Source organism: Callospermophilus lateralis, chromosome 14 (genome assembly GCF_048772815.1).
Source record: "Callospermophilus lateralis isolate mCalLat2 chromosome 14, mCalLat2.hap1, whole genome shotgun sequence".
NCBI classification, from domain to species: domain Eukaryota; kingdom Metazoa; phylum Chordata; class Mammalia; order Rodentia; family Sciuridae; genus Callospermophilus; species Callospermophilus lateralis.
The window spans coordinates 20,279,891-20,299,294 of NC_135318.1; the positions used below are offsets into that span (position 1 = coordinate 20,279,891).

A 19,404-nucleotide genomic window follows, 5' to 3' on the forward strand; every position below is an offset into this window, starting at 1 on the left:
GATGAGAGGCAAGGCAAGCCATGCTTGGCTGCAAGAAGAAGCACCAGTGCCTCAGGAGGCAGGCAGAAATAAGAAGGCAAAGGCCTCAACCTTTATTGGGGGTCTTCGTGGGAAAGGCAAGGAAGGGTAGGGGGATGTTTAGGATTAGCTAGTTTGAATAGTTCTGGAGAGCTTCAGAATGTTGGGGTTATCCCTAGTTGTGTGGCACCAGGTCCTGGGGTGATTTAGGGTAAGGGAAATATTGGTTTGGAGTGTGAGTTAAATAAAGGAAGTGGCTCAGAGTATGGGCTCTGGATCACAGGGGAAATGTAACAACCCTGGCCACTAGTTAGACCCTGAGATTAGTTGATGCCAAATAGAAAAATACAGAATCTAAGAAAACACGGAACAACTACCAGCACCTCAACTCTACATGTCTGAGTCTGAATGCATCAAACCTTTCCCTCTCATGGCTTCCCCATCCCAGGGCAAACATCCCTGCCTCTGTGTAGTTGCAAACCTGGGAGGGTCATCCATATTTCTCCTTCTGCCCCATCTCCAACTACTAGCACATTCTATCTTGAAGATTTATTTTTATGCTTTTTTTTTTTTTTTTAATGGTACTGGGGATTGAACTGAAGAGCACTTTACCACTGAGATACATCCTCAGCCCCTTTTTAAAAATTTTTATTTTGAGATAGATTCTCACTAAGTTGCTTAGGACCTTGCTAAGTTGCTGAGGCTGGGGAACTTGTGATCCTCCTGCCTCAGCCTTCTGTGTTGCTGAGATTTACAGGTGTGTGTCCCTGCACCAGTCTATCTTGAAGATTTTCACTCCTCTCCCTGGCTGTCCTCAAGTCTAGGCAGCCATCTTCTGCATCTTCTGTTACTGGAGTGTGGGTAACAGCCTCCCCATTGGCCTCTCTGTTTCTGGTTTTTTTTTTTTTTTTTTTTTTTTTTTTTTTAATCTTTTCATGGGTCAACATGTAACATGTTCCTTTTCTTTCTTTCTTTTTTAAGAGAGAGAATTTTTAATATTTATTTTTTTTTTTTAGTTTTTGGCGGACACAACATCTTTGTATGTGGTACTGAGGATTGAACCTGGACCGCACGCATGCCAGGCAAGGGCGCTACTGCTTGAGCCACATCCCCAACCCCTCTGTTTCTGTTTTTTTCTGCTTGTTTTCCTTCTTCCCCAACCTGAGTAGCCTAAGGGATTCTTTAAAAACATAACTCTGATCTCATCAATCAACCCTTTTTAAACTCTTTGATGGCTTTCCTCTGCCTTTAAAATAAACTCTAACTTCTTTCTGCAGCTGCTGACCACCTGGTCCTTGGCCACCCTTGTGCTCAGCTACACCAAATATCTTTTGGCTCCCTTAAGAAGTCTCTCACTTATCCTGGAGCTAGCACTCCCACCTCCCACTTGCCTGGTAACTCCTATTCATTTTTTTGTCCCCTCCCCAATGAAGCTTGGGCACCCTCCTCAGTGCCACTATGGCAGCAAGTACTTCCTTTTTCTAGCATCACTCCCTGTAGTAGAGGTTCAACCCTGAGGACATATTCGAATCATCTATATACATTGATACCTGAGATGTTCTTCAGATCAACTCTATTAGAGGTGGGATATGGGCACTGACAGTTTATACAACTCCCAAGTGATTCTCATCTGCAATAAAGGTAGAAAACCATAGCTCTTCTATGTTCCTTATTACTCTATCCCAATGAAGACAGGATCAGAATCCTTGGGATATCTATATCCAGTGCCTGGTACAGAGTGAATGATGAGTAAAGTATCTTTTGTATGACTACTATTGGCAGGGATTGTATGAGACCACAGAGTGACACTGCAGGAATGACATTAGCCTGGGATTTGGATTGCCACCACTGAGCATCAGAATCCGCAGCGCGTAACAGTTTGGGGTTGTCACAGTTGGACAGTGGTTGTACCCTATGTATGAAAGTCACTGTGAATATACTCTGCATGGCAGGGCAAAATATCCCACAAGAATGGCTGTGCCCAGAGTGTGATTGAGTAATTGGAGAGTTCTGACCAGGATGTTTGATTTTGCTGTTGCAGGGGAAATTAGAGGAGGGAGCCAGAGATGGCTCACAAGATGGCAGCCGTGGGAGAGGCTGCTTGTCCTTGAGCTGCACGCTTGTAACCGCGAAGGGGACTTGGGAGGTAAGGAAGAGGGGGCCGGAGGCCATTGGCAAGTCATTGGTGCTGCCTCAGTGAAGGCAGCTACGCAGCTCACTCAGCGCCCTGGCACCGCCTCTCATCACTCCATTCCCAGCACAGGCGGGAGGCGGGTCTTTGAAGACCGACCAATGGTGTGAAAGGGGCGGGGCCGACGCCGAACTGCGAGCGGAAGAGTCAAGGTTCAGGATCTGGAGCCGGTCGGGAGCTTGGGAGTTGGGAGCTCCCTACCCAAGATGCTGAGTTCCTCCCTGAGCTCCCAGAACGGCACATGGACAGAGACATTCTCTCTGCTTTTGGCTCTTGGCGTTGCCCTCTACTTGGGCTACTATTGGGCGTGTGTGCTCCAGGTGGGTGCGAGCCCAGCGCTCTGAACGGTGGGTTTGGGGTACTCGGGTGTAGGGAGCCACTTCCAACCGGAATTCGAGCCTTTTGTGAAAACTTTGATGGTTAGGTCTCGTGCCTCAGGTGAAATTTGCTTTTATCATTTAATGGAGAGTCAGTTCTTTGCCTCCCTAGATTCTCTGCATTCTCCCATGCCAGCTGATCCGGCTGGGCACCATGTGGACAGGCATTTGGGGAAAGGCGGGATGAAAGACATCCTGAAGTGTCAAAAGAGACGTGCACACTCCGCTTTCCTTTTTAGGTGGTCTAGCAGTTTTCTCATTAGCAGCACTTAATGATGGAAACAGGCCTGTGGTTTGTAGGCAATCCCAGGACCACCTCCATCAGCCCAATAAAGGCTCCCTTCCTTTGAGGGCTGTCAGACCTGATGGATAACCTTAACTGTCTATGTACATTCAGCCCTGTATTAAGTTCTCCACCATATAGTGTGATGAAAAAGTATAAAGAGGCTGATTTTGATCAATTTGGGGATTTTCTTACTGAAATTTTATAAGTACAGAAAAATCTTTTGATCTTCATTAAAAATCTGTTTCAGCTAGCTGAGTCTCAACAAGAAATCTATTGATTCAAGTCCTTAGAAGAGGCCTATAGGAGCCTGGTGTGGTGGTGCTCACCTGTAATCCCAGTGGTTTAAGAGGCTGAGGCAGGAGAATCACAAATTGTAGGCCAGTCTCAGCAAATTAGTGAGGCCCTAAGAAATTTAGTGAGACCCTGACCCAAATTAAAAAATAAAAAGGATCAGGGATGTGGCTCAGTGGGAAAGGTCTTGTGCCTCATTTGGGTTCAATCCCCAATAATACCCCCCCCACACACACACAAATGTAAATAAAAGGCCTATAGGAGCTGAGCCCTGTGGCTCTTGCACCTGTTGTCACAGCTGTTGGGGCTAGGACTGAGGCAGGAGGATTGCTTTAGCTCAAGAGTTCAGACCAGCCTGAGCAACATTTCAAGACACTTCTAAGTTTGGGCTGGATGTGTAGATCAGTGGTAGAGTGTGTGTTCTTAGCATGCTTGAGGCCCTGGACTTGATCCTCACCATAATAATAATAATAATAATAATAAGCCTTCCTTAATAAAAACAGTTTAAAATCCCACAGTCTCACAATACTGTTAAGCCTCACCTTATACAGCAGATTTGGAAAGATGGTCAGATCAGACCTGTCCTGAATAAAACATTTTTCTTTGCTTGCATCCAGCCACACAGCAGAGTCCCTACTCTATACTCCAAACCCTTTCTTGACTTCCAGATACTGATGCAAGGAAAGTACCATTCTGGAGAGCCCGAGGACATGGAATTTAGGCTGTCCAGCTTGGTAATGGATTAGTACTGATTTATCCACAGCAGCCAATGACATATTACTAGGATTGAGTTAAGAAACATTTTGCTAGAGATCAAGAGGCTAACTCACATAAGTCAAGCCTGTAAACTAATTTGTTGGTCTTGTTTTCTACTACTGAGCTGTGTGAGAATTTAATAAGTTGATAGCAACTCAAAATCTTGGCAATTAGGAGGTAATATAGTACAGTGACTAAATGGCTCAGTTCTAGTCAGAACATCTTGGATTTGAATCTTCAGCTCTGACACAAAGCTGTTGTTTGATCCAGGCGCATGCCTGTAATCCCAGCAGCTCAGGAGGCTGAGGCAGGAGAACCGAGAGTTCAAAGACAGCCTCAGCAAAATTGAGGCACTAAGCAACTCAGTGAGACCCTGTCTCTAAATAATACAAAACAGGGCTGGGGATGTGGCTCAGTGGTCAAGTGCCCCAAGTTTGACTTCTGACAAGTTATAATTTGACTTTCAGACTGTTCACAGAGAGGGATCATAGAGCTTAAAGAACCATTATGACAATCATAAAATAAAATCATGTAAAGTGCTTATTAGCACAATGCCTTAGAACATAATGAGCACTCCAGATTTTACCTACAAGTATTACTGTGATACCATAATTATTAATTCTGCCTTGCCTCGTTTGCTATGTGACTAGGTAAACCAGATGACCTTTGAGAATCATAACTTCTTCACTTATATCTTATCTCATAAGGTTGGCTTAAACTAGTGCATCTAGCACCCTGTGAGTCATTATTTTTATTCCAGAGTTTAAGGAGCAGGGTCCAAGTCATATCTCCCAAAAGTCATACTATTAACTTGACCTCTCTGGTTTATCTTATCATTTGCCCAGTCCCTTTTGAGCATCTGGATTATAAGAAAAGAGAGGAATCCGAGCAAGTTCCTCTGAAATGCAATTTCTGTTACTGAGGCTGAGGCCTTTTGCCTGTTCCACATACTCCTTCTTAAGCTTTCTATGTGGCTGGGCCTTCATTCACTTGAGGCCTATTCTGAGCCAAGCAGGGAAAGCGAAAGTTAGGTCAGTACCCACTAATCTCATCTGCCCCTGTTATCCCATTGCTGGCCCTTTGTCTTGGCTGGCATGAATAAAAATATTTGTTTACATGAAGACTGTTCTTTCTGTAGAGAAAGGTCTAATAGTAGGTGCCCTGTAGAAAGAAGCCCTTCAACAGTGAGCAGAGACATTAGGAACAACAGGAATATGCAGATGAGGTACTAAAATCCAGAGGGGCCTGTGGCCAGAGGGCACCTCAGGAAGAAGACAGCAAGGAAAAGACTGCCAATGGTGCTACATTTTTTCAGCCCCTACTCACAACCCCAGCTCTTCCTGCAGGGGATCAGCTTTATATTACCTGCTGACTCCCAAGTAGGTTGGGAGCAGGGATAGGCTGAGCGAGGCAGTCAGCACTCAGCTGCAGCAGCTCTCACTTTAGGGTCAATTTGGGAGAGGTGACACTCCAGGACTGGGGTTCTGTGGAATTCTGGCTGACTGTTCATGGCCATTCGTGACTAGATGTGGTAAATATGTCACTTGGCAAAGCAGGGTCCTCTAGGCTGACCTCTGGGGAGAAGGGTTACTCACTTCCTGGTGCTGGGTGCCTCACAAGCTTGGGGCAAAAATCAAGGAAGATTATGGGGCAAAAATCAAGGAAGATTATGGGGCAAAAATCAAAAATCAAGGAAGATTATGCTATGTGATTACAGAGGCCTCGCCTGGTGGCTGGACCCCAGTTTCTGGCCTTCCTGGAGCAACACTGTCCAATCACTATGGAAATTTTCTACCCCACACTGTGGTGTTTTGAGGGACGGCTACAAACCATCTTTCGAGTCCTCCTACAGTCTCAGCCCCTAGTCCCTTACCGGAGGTAAGAAGGGACAGAATGGGGTGGACATGAAGCTGCAAGTCCCTAGGGGAAACCTATCTACCTCTTTTAAAGTGAAGGTAATCTTTGCTCCATTTACCTCAGTGTGTTGAGGGCACAGTGAGATTGAGTAAATGGAAGGGCTCTCTGATTGCACACCACAAGGTAATATTCAATCTCATGCCCCATTCTGGTCAGTCTTATTTTTTACATAAGCATACCTTCAAATGATGCTAGTGGGAAACTTTCGGACGTGTAGGTGAGGCAGGGGATAACTTTTGAAGTACATCAAATCCCTAGTATTTGCCCATCTCTTCCAAACCACAGTGAAGTTCTCCAAACTCCAGATGGAGGCCAGTTCATGCTAGACTGGGCAGAGCAGCCCACCAGCAGTCACTACTCTGATCCTGCCACCCAACCCATTGTGTTGCTGCTTCCTGGCATCAGTGGCAGTAGCCAAGAGACATACATTTTACACCTGGCAAGCCAAGCTTTAAGGGACGGCTACAGGTAAGGATGGGCATAGTTCAGAAGTTGGGGAGCCTGAGAAATTGTAATAGGGAGAAGTCAGTCCAATTCTGATGGAGAGCTTTAGGAAGGGAGTCTTAACAGGGGTCTCTTTGAAGCCTATCAAAAGGGGAGGGGATCAAAAGGGGAAGGTCTGGTTGATGTACCTATGTATGCCCCCAGAGCTGTCGTGTTTAATAACCGGGGCTGCCGTGGGGAAGAACTGCTGGTGAGTACCCTCCTTCCCCATGATGGCTCTGTATCTGCTCCCTTTTGAGACACTTGGTCCTGGGGCCCTACCCTCCTGCCCACCTACCCTTCCTTCCTTTCCCCACCACCTCCTAAGCCCTTCTATTTTGCTACCTTCTAGTCTCCTCCCTCCCTGTCCAATAATCCCATTTGCCCTTAGACCCACAGGGCATATTGTGCCAGCAATACTGAAGATCTAGAGACAGTTGTGAACCTCATAAAGCGCCGCTACCCCCAAGCTCCATTGCTGGCTGTGGGCATCTCTTTTGGAGGGTAATGGTTGCCTGGGCTTAAGTCAAAGGCCCAGTCTTCCCTTCTTTCCACTTACATATCCTTTCTTTCTCCATCCCAACTCACTCTGCAAACCTTCTTTCATGGCCCCTTGTCCAATCCTGCAGGATACTGGTGCTGAACTACCTCGCACGAACTGGGAAGGCTGCGGGATTGGTGGCAGGACTGACTCTATCTGCATGCTGGGATTCCTTTGAGACCTCTCACTCCTTGGAGACCCCCCTCAACTCACTGCTCTTCAATGGGCCCCTCACTGCTGGGCTCTGCCAGTTTGTGAACAGGTAGGGAGGGTCTTTGCAAATAGGAGGGAGCAGAAGAGAGGGCAGGACAGCAGATGTGCCAGGCTTTCCCAATACTTGGTCAGTTCTTACCTAGGCTTTCTCATGTGTGAGACAGTACAATAGGCTAAAGGCTTTGGGCCATAAGCAGGAGTCAAGATAAACCCTGATTATACTCTTTTCCAGAAATAGAAGGACAATTGAAAACGTGGTGGATGTAGACTTTGTGCTACAGGTATAATCTTTCAACCATCCTCAGCCCCAATATTACTCTACCACTGTCTTCCTCTTCTGTTACCTTAGCCCCTCCTGCCCCTACCACATAGGCCCGCACAATCCGCCAGCTTGATGAGCGCTACACATCTATAGCCTTTGGGTATAAAGACTGTGATGACTATTACCAAGCATCAAGCCCAAGAACCAAGGCCAATGCCATCCAGATCCCTGTGCTCTGCCTCAATGCAGCAGATGACCCCTTCTCCCCAGTCCATGGTGAGTAGCTTGAATCATGAAACCTTAACCTCAGAGAAAGTGGTACAGGTGGAAAAACTGGGTTCTCATTAAATACCAGGTCCCTAACCTCTTTTCTGACTCCCTCCCAGCCTTACCCCTACAGGCTGCCCAGCGCTCTCCCCAGGTTGCATTGCTCATCACAGCTCGGGGTGGTCACATCGGTTTCATGGAAGGGCTGCTGCCTTGGCAACACTGCTACATGAACCGCCTCTTGCATCAGTACGCCAGCGCCATCTTCCAGCATCCAGCAGAGCTGACTGACCTAAAGGCACTCCCACCTTCTGGGGACATAAAGAGCTGACAAGAGTACATTTGGGATCTCAGTTCAATCTTCCCGTGTTTATTAAATATCAACTCCTCTTGCCTACTGGGCTGAGGTTCATTTTTCCCTTTCTTCAAGGCCGGGGTAGACCATCCAGGAACTTACTGCTTATTTAGCCTGGTTGGCTTGGCACTACCCACCTGAACTCAGAGGTTGCTACCTGAGTCTTCTTTTTGCCCTTTCCTGCCTTAACAGTAGGTGCCAGGCCAGTCCTTGTCTCAACAAAGGCCAGGGTTATCATTTGAAGGCTGTGAGGGGAGTAGAAACAGATTGTTTCTTTAAAAAGGACGGCAGTACCTCCAGGGTCTTCAGCATCTTCACGTGTTCCTGGAGGAGGACAAGCTCAACACTGGAGCCTCTGGTAGACAGAGGGAAGGAGGCAGGTAGTATTTATGGTCCAGGCTTTAGACATTAGTGTCTTGGATGGACCCACAGGTGATGAATCCAGGGCTCCCAGGACCCAGAATCACATAGGGCCACAACCAAGCTTTAACAGAGAAGGGCAAGCAGGGCCCATCAGTCTCATCAGAGGCAGCTTCAACTATGGATCCAAATGGAGTAATAAGAGTCCAGGCCTCTATTCTGCTCTTGAAGGTGGCAGTGTCCAGGTCCCTGATTCCCAGGGGCTAAAGAGGCTAAAGGAAACCTGGAAAGGCACTCTGGAGCAGCAGGATGGTCACAACAATAAGCCCGACACATAACAGGAGCAGCAGCCACACAGGAACACTCCCTGTAGGTGGAGGTGAGAGAAATGAGCAAAGGGGCTTCAGAGACTGAAGACCAAAACCTTCAACCTGTTAAGGAGGAGGCAGATGGATGGCTATAAACAAAGCAAACAAGCAGCTATTCTCTATGGGTGAGTTTCTGCTACAGCTAAAGGTGGGATAGGAACCCCAACCCCCAATGACTCACGCCTTGAGGGCAACAGGTGCAACTGGCAACGACTGTCCACAGCCACAGAGAACAGGGCAGTTTCATGGGACCCGAGAAGTTCTGGACCACGACCTTTCTCAGGTAGGAAGGCCACATCTGTAACCACAATGCCATGGGCCTCCCTCATGTAATAGAGGCGCTGAAGATAGGAAGAAAAATAGTGAGGGAAAGCCCAGTTAGAAGCATTCCCTCTGGGAGACATTCTGCCCACCCCCACCAGGCTTCCCCTATGGATGGGCCAGATCCCTTCTGGCACTCAGGGTAGAGTAGCCAAGTCTTCCTACAGGGCTATGCCAATGTCCATCCATTACCTGAAGAGAGAAAGCTATGTAGATGGCTACAGAGCCAGTGACCGTACCCAGGCCTAGGAAGGTGCCCGATTCACTGTAACAAACAACAAAAGGCTCATTATCTTCAGGAACTCAGGCAGGACTGTTCCCAAACTCCCCCAGGACCCCTCTGCCCAGCCAAGCCACCATTGTCTCAAACCTGACACTGAGGCAGGAGATGACTTCATTGCCACAGGGCTTGGTACGAAGAGGCAAGAAGGAAGAACCATCCCAGGCTGTGAGGTAGCAAGGTGGGGGTTGGCGCAGCCGCTTGTGGGGGATCTGCACTGTGAAAAGCCGCAGCCCAGAAGGCTGGTCTGGAACCTGCCCAAACCTAGGAGCCAGGCAAGGGACTATTCAGCTGCTGGGTCTTCCTCTTCAGAGGTTTGTGCACTCCTGTCCCTAATCATGCTGACTGTTAACACCTGGCAAGGCCACAGTTCCTCCTCCTCTCATCCTGTCCTCCAGTCTTCCCTCTCCCCCACCATAGCTAGGCTATGCCTTTTTAGCTACCGTCAGGGTCTTCATACCTGCAAGCCTGGTAGCGGTAAGGCGTGTTAGAAAAGGTGGGTCCATTTTCTTGCCAGTGCAGCTGCATCAGTAGCTGACCTTTCTGCCACACAGAGGCCTTAAGGTCCCAGCCTACAGTTACCAACTAGTTAGGAATAAAGATTCCAGAGATGGCTAGTTAGGGATCTACTTCCTGTGCAAACAATATAAGCACTGCCTTACTCCTTTCTGCATCCCCTTCCCACACTCCACCTCACCTTGCCATCAGGCCCCAAAGCCAGGTCTTCAATATCCCCTTCATGGGCTTTGAACTCCAGAACTTTCTCCAGGCTGGGTACCTGCAGCCAAGCCACCAACCTGATTAGGCCAGATAGCAAGAGCACTATGATCCTCACCCCTCTTCTTCAATGGCCACTCACAAGTTTCCCAGAACTCATTCAGATTTTTACAATATTGGTCTTGTTGCAACTACCATTCATCTTCCCTAAACTCCCAAAGTCACACCTTCCAGACACGAACGAAGCCATCTGTTCCTCCAGTGGCAAGCAGGGTGTTATCATGGTTGAAACACACAACTTTCTGCAGTGGATCAGAGCCGAAGTCTGTCTGCACCGCCTGCAAATTCTCAACCTTGAGCTCTCCCCCCTCAGGATGGGTTTCAGCTCCTGATTTCTTCTCTGCTGGGGTTGCCCCCTTCCTTTGTCGAAGCCCTTGCTCCTTGGAACCTGCAATACAAACAGCTTGCCAGGATCCAGCCCTCTGTATTAAATAGAATTGGTCACTCTCTATATGGCAAGGATTTCTACAGCTTCTAGCTGCTAACATGACCTTATTTGCAGTTTCACTTCTTTAAAGACAAAGATGAAAGTAATCTTATTCATTTAACCCTTTTCCCAAAGCTCCTCACCTGCCTTCTCTGCCTTGTTGTCTTTCTGCTTATGGACCCGGAAACGCAGGAGCTGACAGTGGGCATCCTGCCCTGCAGCAAGGATATCACCTGCCAGTGCCAAGTTCATGGTAGCCCGTGTCTCCGTGTCATGGGAGTGCAGCAGGGAAGCGCTTAGGCGCCCATTAATTTGTTCTAGCTGCAGAAAGTGCTATGAGAGAGGGAACAAGGATGGGCAAAGTTCAGGGGTGCCCGGAGCACATACAAGGCAAACTTCTCTTAGTCCTTACCCTTTTTGATCACTGCACTTTCTAGTTCACAGGGTTTTTTCGAGCTGTTTATTTTTTTTGGGGGGGGGGGGCTTCCAAATTTGTATAGCAAGCAGGCTGGGATAATTATCTCCAGTTTACAGATAAACAGGGTGGAACTCCAAAAAGTGAAGGAACCAGGGCTGGGGATATAGCTCAGTTGGTAGGGTGCTTGCCTCGCAGGCACAAGACCTTGGGTTCAATCCCTAACATCACACACACACACACACACACACACACACAGAGGAAACCTAGGTAGCCTAAGGGCCAACAGCAGCGCTGGAGCCTGCTACAGGGCAGATCAACAAGAAAAAGCCCGGATAAGACCCCTGGAGCTGTTCGCAAGGTGTAGCTTAGGCATTCCTGCCTACCCGGCGGGTGTGCAGCTTTTACTCCTCCTTCCGAGTCTCTCAACCGCCTGATGAGTAAAATTCTCGGTTGAAATTCGCACGGGGGTTCCCGGTATGCCGGGTTTTCCCACCGTAAATGGGCAGGACCCGCAGCTGGGGTGCGGGCCACCCCTGCGGCCCCGGAATTGTCCCCAGCCCGCGATGTGACCCGGTCCTACTGGCCTCGCGCTCTCACCACTCCATTCTTTATGCCGGTCTTGGCAGCGCCTCCTCCGCCCGCAGCGATGAGCAGGCCCGCGCTGGGGTCGACCTGAAGCGCGTACAACGGGAACGGGGCCCGGTAAAGCTCTGGAGCCCGGCGCCGGCCCATCCCGCCCGCCGCGCGTTCACTGTCAGCCCCGAGGCACCGAGGACATGCCGCGTCAGGACTTCGGCTACTTCCCCGGCCGCTGCTGAACTTAGATCGGTCGCTGGCGGGAGGACTCCCGATCCTTTTCACACCCGCCGGGTTGCGACAACTCTAACCACCCACTAGCAGCTATCTCCACTTGGGTCTGAATCTAGCTTGAAGGCGCGCACTGCGCAGGCGCCCCTACCCGCGGCTTTCTCTGCGCAGGCGCACAACGTCGGTACGCGTCAGCACTAGCGGGCCGCTGGGCTTCAGCCTCGGAATTCCGACACGGATCGGGTTCACCGCTTGCGGTGACCACAGACCCGCCATCTTTGTTCTGGGCGCGGGAAGCAGCGGAGGCGGGCCTGGAAGAGGCTACCGAGGGTCAATAAGCCTTTAATAAACAAATCCTCGAATTACGACTCTTCACCTGAGGAGTGATCCACCGACTCATACATGCAGCCTTTATCTATTACACCAGGCAGGACGTGATTAGTCCAAGCGCACTGGCTGGAGACCGCCTGCGGCTCTTGCCTCTTATTTGAGCCGAGATGGACTTGAAACGAACCTGGCTTCAAATCCCAGATTCACTTACCTCCTAATGTGTGGAAACTGTTCTCCATCCTTACCTTGTCCTATGGTTGGCAGAGTCTTCGATTCCCTTTCTCTGGGCTTCTCATTTGCACTTCTGCAGTGAAGGTGTACCCTAACAGACTTGGGGACAGCTTGGTTCCCTGGAAGGTGTCTTCCTTGCCTGACACCCCACCCTTCTGAGAGTGCCTTCGTTTTTTCATCTATGTCAGGATCCCTGTGCTCCCCTGCGAATGAGCTTTAGGAATGCCCTTCCTGGCCAAGAGAAATGGGCAGTTGCATCCTCATCTCAGAGCCCCAAGTGGAATGGGCTTGGTGACCTCATCTGTGGGGATACCAGTGTCCGGTTCCATAGAGTTGAATTAGAAGTGTGAAGGGCCTGACCTAGCCCTTGTGCATCTCAGGACCTAGGGACTTTTGGGTCCCTTCCCCACCTGGGATAGGACACCCGTTGTCCTTGGCCCTTCTATTTCTTTTGACATCCCTGCTTCCTACCCTAGCCTTGTAGGGAACTGGCACCCCTGTAGCTGCAGCCACCCATTCTTTGAGCTCAGGACACAAATATAAGTTTCTCAGGGTCAGGCTTTATTGGATACACTGAAGGCTGAATGGGGCTTTAGGTGTCTTGGGTCCTCTTCAGCCAGGAGACAGCAAACTCCATAAGGGGTTTCCAGGGTTCAGGGCAGGAGAACAGACCTGACCTCCAGTCAACCAGCCCTTTAGGGTGTCTCGGGGGCTCCCCGAGATCTGGGGCCTGGTGGGGAGGGTGGGGGTTTGAGGGGGTGCTCCAGGGAGCCTCCGCAGTTCTGGAACTAGGATTGTGACTTTTGGAGAACAGGCTCTGGAGAGGAAGGCCTCTTTGGGGCAGGAGGCAGCTTGGGCTTCAGGGAAGCAGTGGCCTGTTTTGGTGCCTGAGGTGGAGACCCCGAACACCGGGTGGATCTTGGAGATGGGAGGCCTGCAGACCTGTGGCTCCCGGCCTGCGAGGGTGTGCCTGGGACTGAATTTGCCTGATTCTGAGCCACTGGGGCTCTGAGCCGCTGAGCTGCTGGGGTCTGGGCTGCTGGTGCTTGATGCTGAGGAGCCTGAGTGGCCTTGCCCTGAAGCCCTACTTCTTCCGGCCTTTTTTCTGGCAACAGATGCAAGGCCCTGGCCTGGCCCTGAGGCAGGCGGAGGCCAAAGCCGATGCCTATGCGGAGTGGTCCAGATTCCTGGCCCTGTGCACAGGGCAGTAGCTGGGGGAATGCAAGCAGCCGGGGTCCAGTCCTGTACTTGGTTTTGGGGCAAGAGGGACCGCGGAGTCGCAGGCACACCAGGCATACGGGATACTCCACAACTGGGGCCTGGCCTGTTTTGCCTAGCCACAGGCGCTGCAGAAGCAGAAGCCGCAGGTCGTGGGCGATGCGGCGGTGCCCCAGGTGGACCACCAGGGCCTGGGCCAGGGCCCCTGGGTCCCTGAACTCTGCAGGGTCCTTCTCGCTTGCCACGCATCCTCCCACCACCCCAGGGGACTTGGTTTCCTTGTACTGAGGCCAGTGCCATGTCTGCTTGTTAGAGTGGACCCCTGGAGAAGGTAGGCTGGGGGAAGTGAGCGTGGAGCTAGGTAGGTCTTGCTGGAGGGAAGGAGTCTGATAACCAGAGCGGGGAGAGTTGTGTGGCTGGGAAGGAGAGGAGGAGCGGGTCAGAGGAGGAGATAGGTAGAGCTGTTGGTTGGAGGGGGAGGAGGACTGTGGAAAGGCAATAGTGCCGTAGCTCTGGTGAAAGAAAGTGGGGGAACTTGGGAGGGGAGAGGAGTAGGAGTGTGGAGCAAAGTCAGAATTTGACTCAGAAGAGTAGGAATGGAGGCCAGGACTAGGGGACAGTGGAGAAAGGGAGAAAGGGAGATAGGACTGTGTGGAAGAGGAGAAAGGTGGGTAGGGAGAGAGAGGCTGTAGGTTTCTGGTAGAGGAGTCCACAAGTTGAGAAAGGCCCTGCGGGGGGCGCCCAGGGGGCACTGCGTTCTGTAGCAGCACCTGGTCCTTATTTTGAGGCAACATTGCCTTGAATCCAACAGGGACTGGGGCCACAAGACCAAGGTCAGAGACCTAGCAGAATCGGGACAAGGGTCTCTGAGGCTGGTTGTGGCTGAGAATCAAGGAAGCCTTCTGTGTACAGTGTGTCTCCGGCCTGATGTTGCTGTGGGCATTGGCAGCAGGAGGAGACACTGAGCCCTCTGGCACCGGGCTCTCCTCGAGCAGGGAGATGCTCAGCAGGGAGCCTAGGTTTAAGCTTGGCTTCTCACTTCTTTGCAGTCAGCTATTGACGAGGGATGTATGGGAATGAGAAATCAGAGCTGCCTTCTGGGAACTGAGGGGCAGCGGTGACTCTCTGGATGGAGCAGAGGAAGACACAGCTCATAGGATCTGCAGAGAAGGAGACAGAGCCCATGATATGGGGTATTGGTCCATTTCTGGCTCTGCATCTGGTGAAAGAAAGTTGCAGAGCCAAGCTTCAGGCTGGACTTACCAAGACCCTAAGTCTTTGTCACCTTTAGAGTTGGAAGAACTGACAAAATACTCCCAGGGAGGTAAGAAATTGGGAGGAAAAGATGAAGGAGGAGAGAGAGAGGGGTGGAGTTGGAGAAGGAGACTTTGGGGATGGGAACTGAGTGGAGGGTATTCTGGTTCTCTTGAGTTCTTACCAATGAGGATTCCTCTGGGCTGTTTCATAAGACACTTCAGCAAAGAGGGTACCTGGAAGAGAGAGAGGAGTTATCAAATGGTGAAAGGGCAATACACCTTCCTCTGCCTCCAGCATCTGTCACCTCAAACTCACCCAGAATTCTGTCTGAATGTTGCCCTCAGTCCTCCTTCAGCCAGGCAGAGGTCTTCTGGTTACAGGGTTTTGTCCTCCTAATCCTGACTCAGAGATTCTGTAAGCATCCTGGTTTCCTGACAATCTGGTTCTCCTGACCGCTGGTCGCCCCTAATGCTGATGTCCTTTAGCTCAGCCTGGCCCTGGCTGAGATGGCTTACCACGCCCAGCAGCAGCAGCACTGGGGCCAGCTGGTAAAAGCTTCTGGGAGACTGGGACTTTGTCTAAGGGGCGGCGTCGCCGCCCCCAATGGGAGCTAGAGGCCCCATTCCCTAGGGATAGTTCTGCCTGGTATCAAATGCCTATGTCACAAAGGTCAGATGCTGACGTCATAGAATCCTCTCCTCAAAACTCTGGGCTCTTCTCTCTGAGAGATCATGCAAAGGCTGGCCCCTGACAAAAAGTGTTAAGCAGGCAAAATTTTTTGGTGTACTCAGTTTCCCCTTTACACTCCACCCCCGCAACCCCTCCCTGCCCAAATACTTTACCCCTTTGCCACTTCCTCGATTAATTGTTCTCCCACCTAGAAACTATCTGATTAATTGTTCTCCCCACCTAGAGACTATCTGGGAGGAGCCCTCCCTTCTACTTGCTATTTTCCTTTGCTTTCTGAGGAGTGGCTCATACTCCATATCTTTCCCCCTCTAGGATCTACTTATTCTATGTTTTAAAAAACATTTCAGGGCTGGGGTTGTGGCGCAGTAATAGAGCATTTGCTTCGCACATGTGAGGCACTGGGTTCAATCTTCAGCACTACATAAAAACAAACTTTTGAAGATATTGTGTACACATGTAACTTTCTCATTTGAAGATATTGTGTACACATATAACTAAAAAATCATTTAAAAATATTTAATTTACACTTTTATTTAGATGTCATTCACATAGTATCCATCCATTTAACACATGCAATTCAGTGTATTCTAGCATATTCTCAGGATTTTACAACCATTGTCACAATCTAATTTTAGAACATCTTTATTCCCTACCCCCAAAGAAATCCCATATCCATTAATAGTCACTATTTCTTACTGTCCTCAGCTCCTGGAAGCCCCAAATCTACTTTCTGTTCCTATGGATTTGCATATTCAAGACATTTTATATAAGCAAACTTTTCTGTCTGGCTTCTTTCATTTAGCATGTTTGAAAGGTTTGTTTATGTTGTATTATATGTAATTATTTTATTTCTTTTATTGTCAAATAGTATTTCTTTGTATGGATAGATCATACATTGTTTATATACATTTGTTGTTTCTACTCTAGCAATCACAAATAATACTGCTATAAATATTCTTGTAAAAATTTTGTGTGGACAGGTATTTTTGTTTTTTTGAGTCTATAATTAGAAACAGAATGACCGAGTCAGATGGTGAAACTGTATTTAACATTATGAGGAAAGGTACCTAACCATCTTCCAAAATGACTGTGATATTTTTTGATCCCACCAGCAAAGTATGAATGATCTAATATCAACATACATTATTGCCTTCTTTTTGATTTTAGCAATCCAAGTGGGTGTGAAGTGGTATCATATTATGGTTTTGATTTGCATTTTCCTAATGACTAATCCTATCTTTTCATGTGCTTCTGGGCTATTTATATTGAAATCTTTTGCTTATTTTTAGGGTTTTTTTGTCCTATTGTTGAATTATAAGGTTCTTCTATATTCTGTATTCAGGTCTCTTATCGGATATACAATTTACAATTATTTTTTCTAATTCTGTGAGTCCTTTTTACTTTCTTAGTGGGTTATCTTTTTACTTTCTCATTTGATGAACATTTTTTAAAAATTTTTGTTTATTATTTTTATATTTTGTGGTACCTGAAATTAAACCCAGAAATTAAATATGCTAGGCAAGCACTCTACCACTGAATCACCCAGCCACTCACAAAAGTTTTTAAATTTGATGAACTCTAATTTATCTATTTTGTTTTTCATTGTTGCCATTGGGATCTTATCTAAGAAGCCATCACTTAACCCAAGGTTAAGTGATTTGCTTTGTTTTCTTCTAAGCGTTTTATAATTTTAGCTCTCACTTTTAGGTCTTGACAAAGATTCTTTGATTGGCCAAATTTTAGTCAGGCTTCTGAATCTTCTAGTCTCATCTGTTCACTTCCTTATAAAATCCAATTTTAGCAAAGAACCTTGCTAAATCAGTTTAGCTAGACTCTCCTCTCTCCTTGATATCTGATCATCCTGAATATTTGGTCCCTTGAATATCTCCTCACCTTCCATCATATTCCAGGTGATGTCTAGTCATCCTTGCCTGTCTTCATCAAGAATCCTGTTAGGATGGTTTAGCCAGAATTCCCTATTCCTTATGTTTCCTCTTAGTAATTTTCCCTCTGCTTACCCCACACTGTGCTTTGACTATAAATCACCACTTGCTGTATTGGAAGTTGAGTCCCAAATACTTTCTCCACTGCAAATCCTCATTACAATGGTGTCTATACCTGTAACAGTGGTCCTGATTAAAGTCTTCCTTTCTGTGTTTTAACAGTATCATTGAATATTTTTTTTTCTTTAACAGTCTATGACCCATTTGAATTAATTGCTTTATATAGTGAAAGGTATGGGTCCAACTTCATTCTTTTGCAAGTGGATATTCAGTTGTTCAAACATTATTTGCTGAAAATATTATTCTCTCCCCATTGAATGTCTTGGCATACTTGTCAAATATCAGTTGACTATTAAATTAGTTTCTTGGTGTACCTGTACCAATTTACTTGATATTCAGTGACTTAAACAACAAATTCATTATTTTACAGTTCTGTAGATTAGAAGTCTAACATGGGTCTCATTGGGCTAAAATTGCAATGGCAGGTCTGCATTCCATTCTGGCAGCTCTAAGGGAGAATCCATTTCCTTATCTGCTATGGCTTCTAGAGTTTGCCCATTGCAATGGTTTAAATAAATATGTAAAAGGATTTCCTCCAAAGGTTCATGTGCTGGAAGCTTGGTTCCCAGTTTGGCAATATTGAGGTGGTAAAACTTTTAAGAGGTGGGACCTCTTAAAAAGGTAATTAGGTCATGGGGGAAAGGGATTCATACTGGTCTTGTGGAGTGAGTTAGTTCTTACCAGAGTAGGTTGTCATAAAAAGACTAAGCTTGACCCCTGAATTTCTGTAGGCTTCCTGTCTTACCATGTATTTTCTTCTGCATGTGTTTTTACCATTATGATTTTATCTTCCATGAGCCCCTTACCAGACACTAAACGGATGGGATCACCCAGTCTTGGACTTACAGCCTCCAAAACTGGGAGCTCAATATTCCTCTTATCTCTATGAGGTATCCAGATTCAGGTATTTTGTTATTGCCACAGAAAGTGAACTAAGACACCCACATTCCTTGATTTGTGGTTCCCCTCTCATGTCTTCAAAGCCAGTACCATATCTCTATGTTTGGTTTTTTATAGTTACATCTCCCTCTAACTCAAACTCTTCTGCCTCTCTCTTCAATGTTTAAGGACACTTGTAATTTCAATGGGCAAAACCAGATTATGAGGGATAATTTTGTATGTGTGTGTGGTACTGGGAATTGAATCCAGGGGTGCTTTACCACTGAGCTATCACCAGTCTTTTTATTTTTATTTTGAGAAAGGGTCTTGCTAAGATGCTGAGGCTGGCCTCAAACTTGAGACACTCTTGCCTCAACCTCCCGAGTTGCTGGGATTACAGGCATGGGCCACTGGCATAGCAGAAGGATAAGCTCTTATAAGTCAGTTTATTAGCAACCTTAATTTTTCCTTCCCACATAACTGAATATATTCACAGGTTTTAGGGATAAAAACTTGGAACTTTTTGGGTGGTAGTGATGGGGCTATTATTCTGCTTAAATCTAGGGGTTTATTTCTGGACTCTCAATTAAATTTCACTGATCCTTTTTGTGGTAGTGGACACTGAACCCAAGATCTCAAACATGTAAGGCAAGCAGTCTACCACTAAGTTACTTGGCCCTTTTTAAATTTTCATTTTGAGACAGGGTCTTGCTGAATTGCCCAATGTGGCCTGGAATGTGAGCCTTCTGCTTCAACCTCCAGAATAGCTAGGATTACAAGCACGTGTCACAGAACCTTGTGTCTGTCTTTAAGCCAATATTTCACTGTCTTAATTCCTGTGGCTTTGTGGTAGGTTTTGAAATTGGGAAATGTGAGTCTTCTAACTTTGCTCTTCTTTTTAAAGATTGTTTTATCTATTATGGATCCCTTGCATTTCCATAATAATTTAAGAATCAACACGTCAATTTCCACATACACACACACATACACACACACACATACACACACACACGAAACAAAA

The 19,404-nt window shown here is 47.5% G+C and overlaps 3 protein-coding genes across 6 annotated transcripts; 1 reads left to right on the forward strand and 2 right to left on the reverse strand.

Annotated features, from left to right (window-relative positions):
• Positions 1 to 2,384: 2,384 nt before the first annotated feature.
• On the forward strand, positions 2,385 to 7,961 carry Abhd1 (abhydrolase domain containing 1). Of its 2 annotated transcripts, XM_076833401.1 has the most exons (9): positions 2,385 to 2,529; positions 5,637 to 5,797; positions 6,122 to 6,304; positions 6,485 to 6,530; positions 6,711 to 6,823; positions 6,949 to 7,122; positions 7,306 to 7,354; positions 7,446 to 7,611; positions 7,722 to 7,961. In XM_076833401.1, the coding sequence occupies exons 1-9, from the start codon at positions 2,416 to 2,418 to the stop codon at positions 7,931 to 7,933; spliced, it is 1,218 nt and encodes a 405-aa protein (XP_076689516.1). In that variant the 5' UTR covers positions 2,385 to 2,415; the 3' UTR covers positions 7,934 to 7,961. The 2 variants fall into 2 exon arrangements, with proteins under 2 accessions (XP_076689516.1, XP_076689517.1); XM_076833402.1 differs by lacking the exons at positions 6,485 to 6,530; positions 6,711 to 6,823.
• Positions 7,951 to 11,856, reverse strand: Preb (prolactin regulatory element binding). 3 transcript variants are annotated; one of them, XM_076833398.1, is made up of 9 exons: positions 11,506 to 11,854; positions 10,634 to 10,823; positions 10,231 to 10,451; positions 9,984 to 10,064; positions 9,747 to 9,871; positions 9,377 to 9,550; positions 9,199 to 9,271; positions 8,867 to 9,026; positions 7,951 to 8,684 (listed from the first exon to the last, which is right to left on the reverse strand). In XM_076833398.1, the coding sequence occupies exons 1-9, from the start codon at positions 11,638 to 11,640 to the stop codon at positions 8,590 to 8,592; spliced, it is 1,254 nt and encodes a 417-aa protein (XP_076689513.1). In that variant the 5' UTR covers positions 11,641 to 11,854; the 3' UTR covers positions 7,951 to 8,589. The 3 variants fall into 3 exon arrangements, with proteins under 3 accessions (XP_076689513.1, XP_076689514.1, XP_076689515.1); XM_076833399.1 differs by lacking the exon at positions 11,506 to 11,854 and adding an exon at positions 11,292 to 11,494; XM_076833400.1 differs by lacking the exon at positions 8,867 to 9,026 and having other exon boundaries at positions 11,506 to 11,856.
• A 1,208-nt stretch (positions 11,857 to 13,064) lies between these two features.
• Prr30 (proline rich 30) lies at positions 13,065 to 14,288 on the reverse strand. Its single transcript, XM_076833889.1, has one exon. The coding sequence runs from the start codon at positions 14,286 to 14,288 to the stop codon at positions 13,065 to 13,067; it is 1,224 nt and encodes a 407-aa protein (XP_076690004.1).
• Positions 14,289 to 19,404: the final 5,116 nt, after the last annotated feature.

What these genes read in the sequence shown, in the direction of transcription:
- Abhd1 (XM_076833401.1), top strand. Translation starts at nt 2,416, where the DNA reads ATGCTGAGTTCCTCCCTGAGCTCCCAGAACGGCACATGGACAGAGACA. An exon ending in CCCCTAGTCCCTTACCGGAG is followed by an intron (nt 5,798 to 6,121) that starts GTAAGAAGGGAC and finishes TCCAAACCACAG; the next exon opens with TGAAGTTCTCCAAACTCCAG. An exon ending in GCCGTGGGGAAGAACTGCTG is followed by an intron (nt 6,531 to 6,710) that starts GTGAGTACCCTC and finishes ATTTGCCCTTAG; the next exon opens with ACCCACAGGGCATATTGTGC.
- Preb (XM_076833398.1), bottom strand. Translation starts at nt 11,640, where the DNA reads ATGGGCCGGCGCCGGGCTCCAGAGCTTTACCGGGCCCCGTTCCCGTTG. An exon ending in TACCGCTACCAGGCTTGCAG is followed by an intron (nt 9,551 to 9,746) that starts GTATGAAGACCC and finishes CCTGGCTCCTAG; the next exon opens with GTTTGGGCAGGTTCCAGACC. An exon ending in GCACCTGTTGCCCTCAAGGC is followed by an intron (nt 8,685 to 8,866) that starts GTGAGTCATTGG and finishes CTCCACCTACAG; the next exon opens with GGAGTGTTCCTGTGTGGCTG.
- Prr30 (XM_076833889.1), bottom strand. Translation starts at nt 14,288, where the DNA reads ATGTTGCCTCAAAATAAGGACCAGGTGCTGCTACAGAACGCAGTGCCC.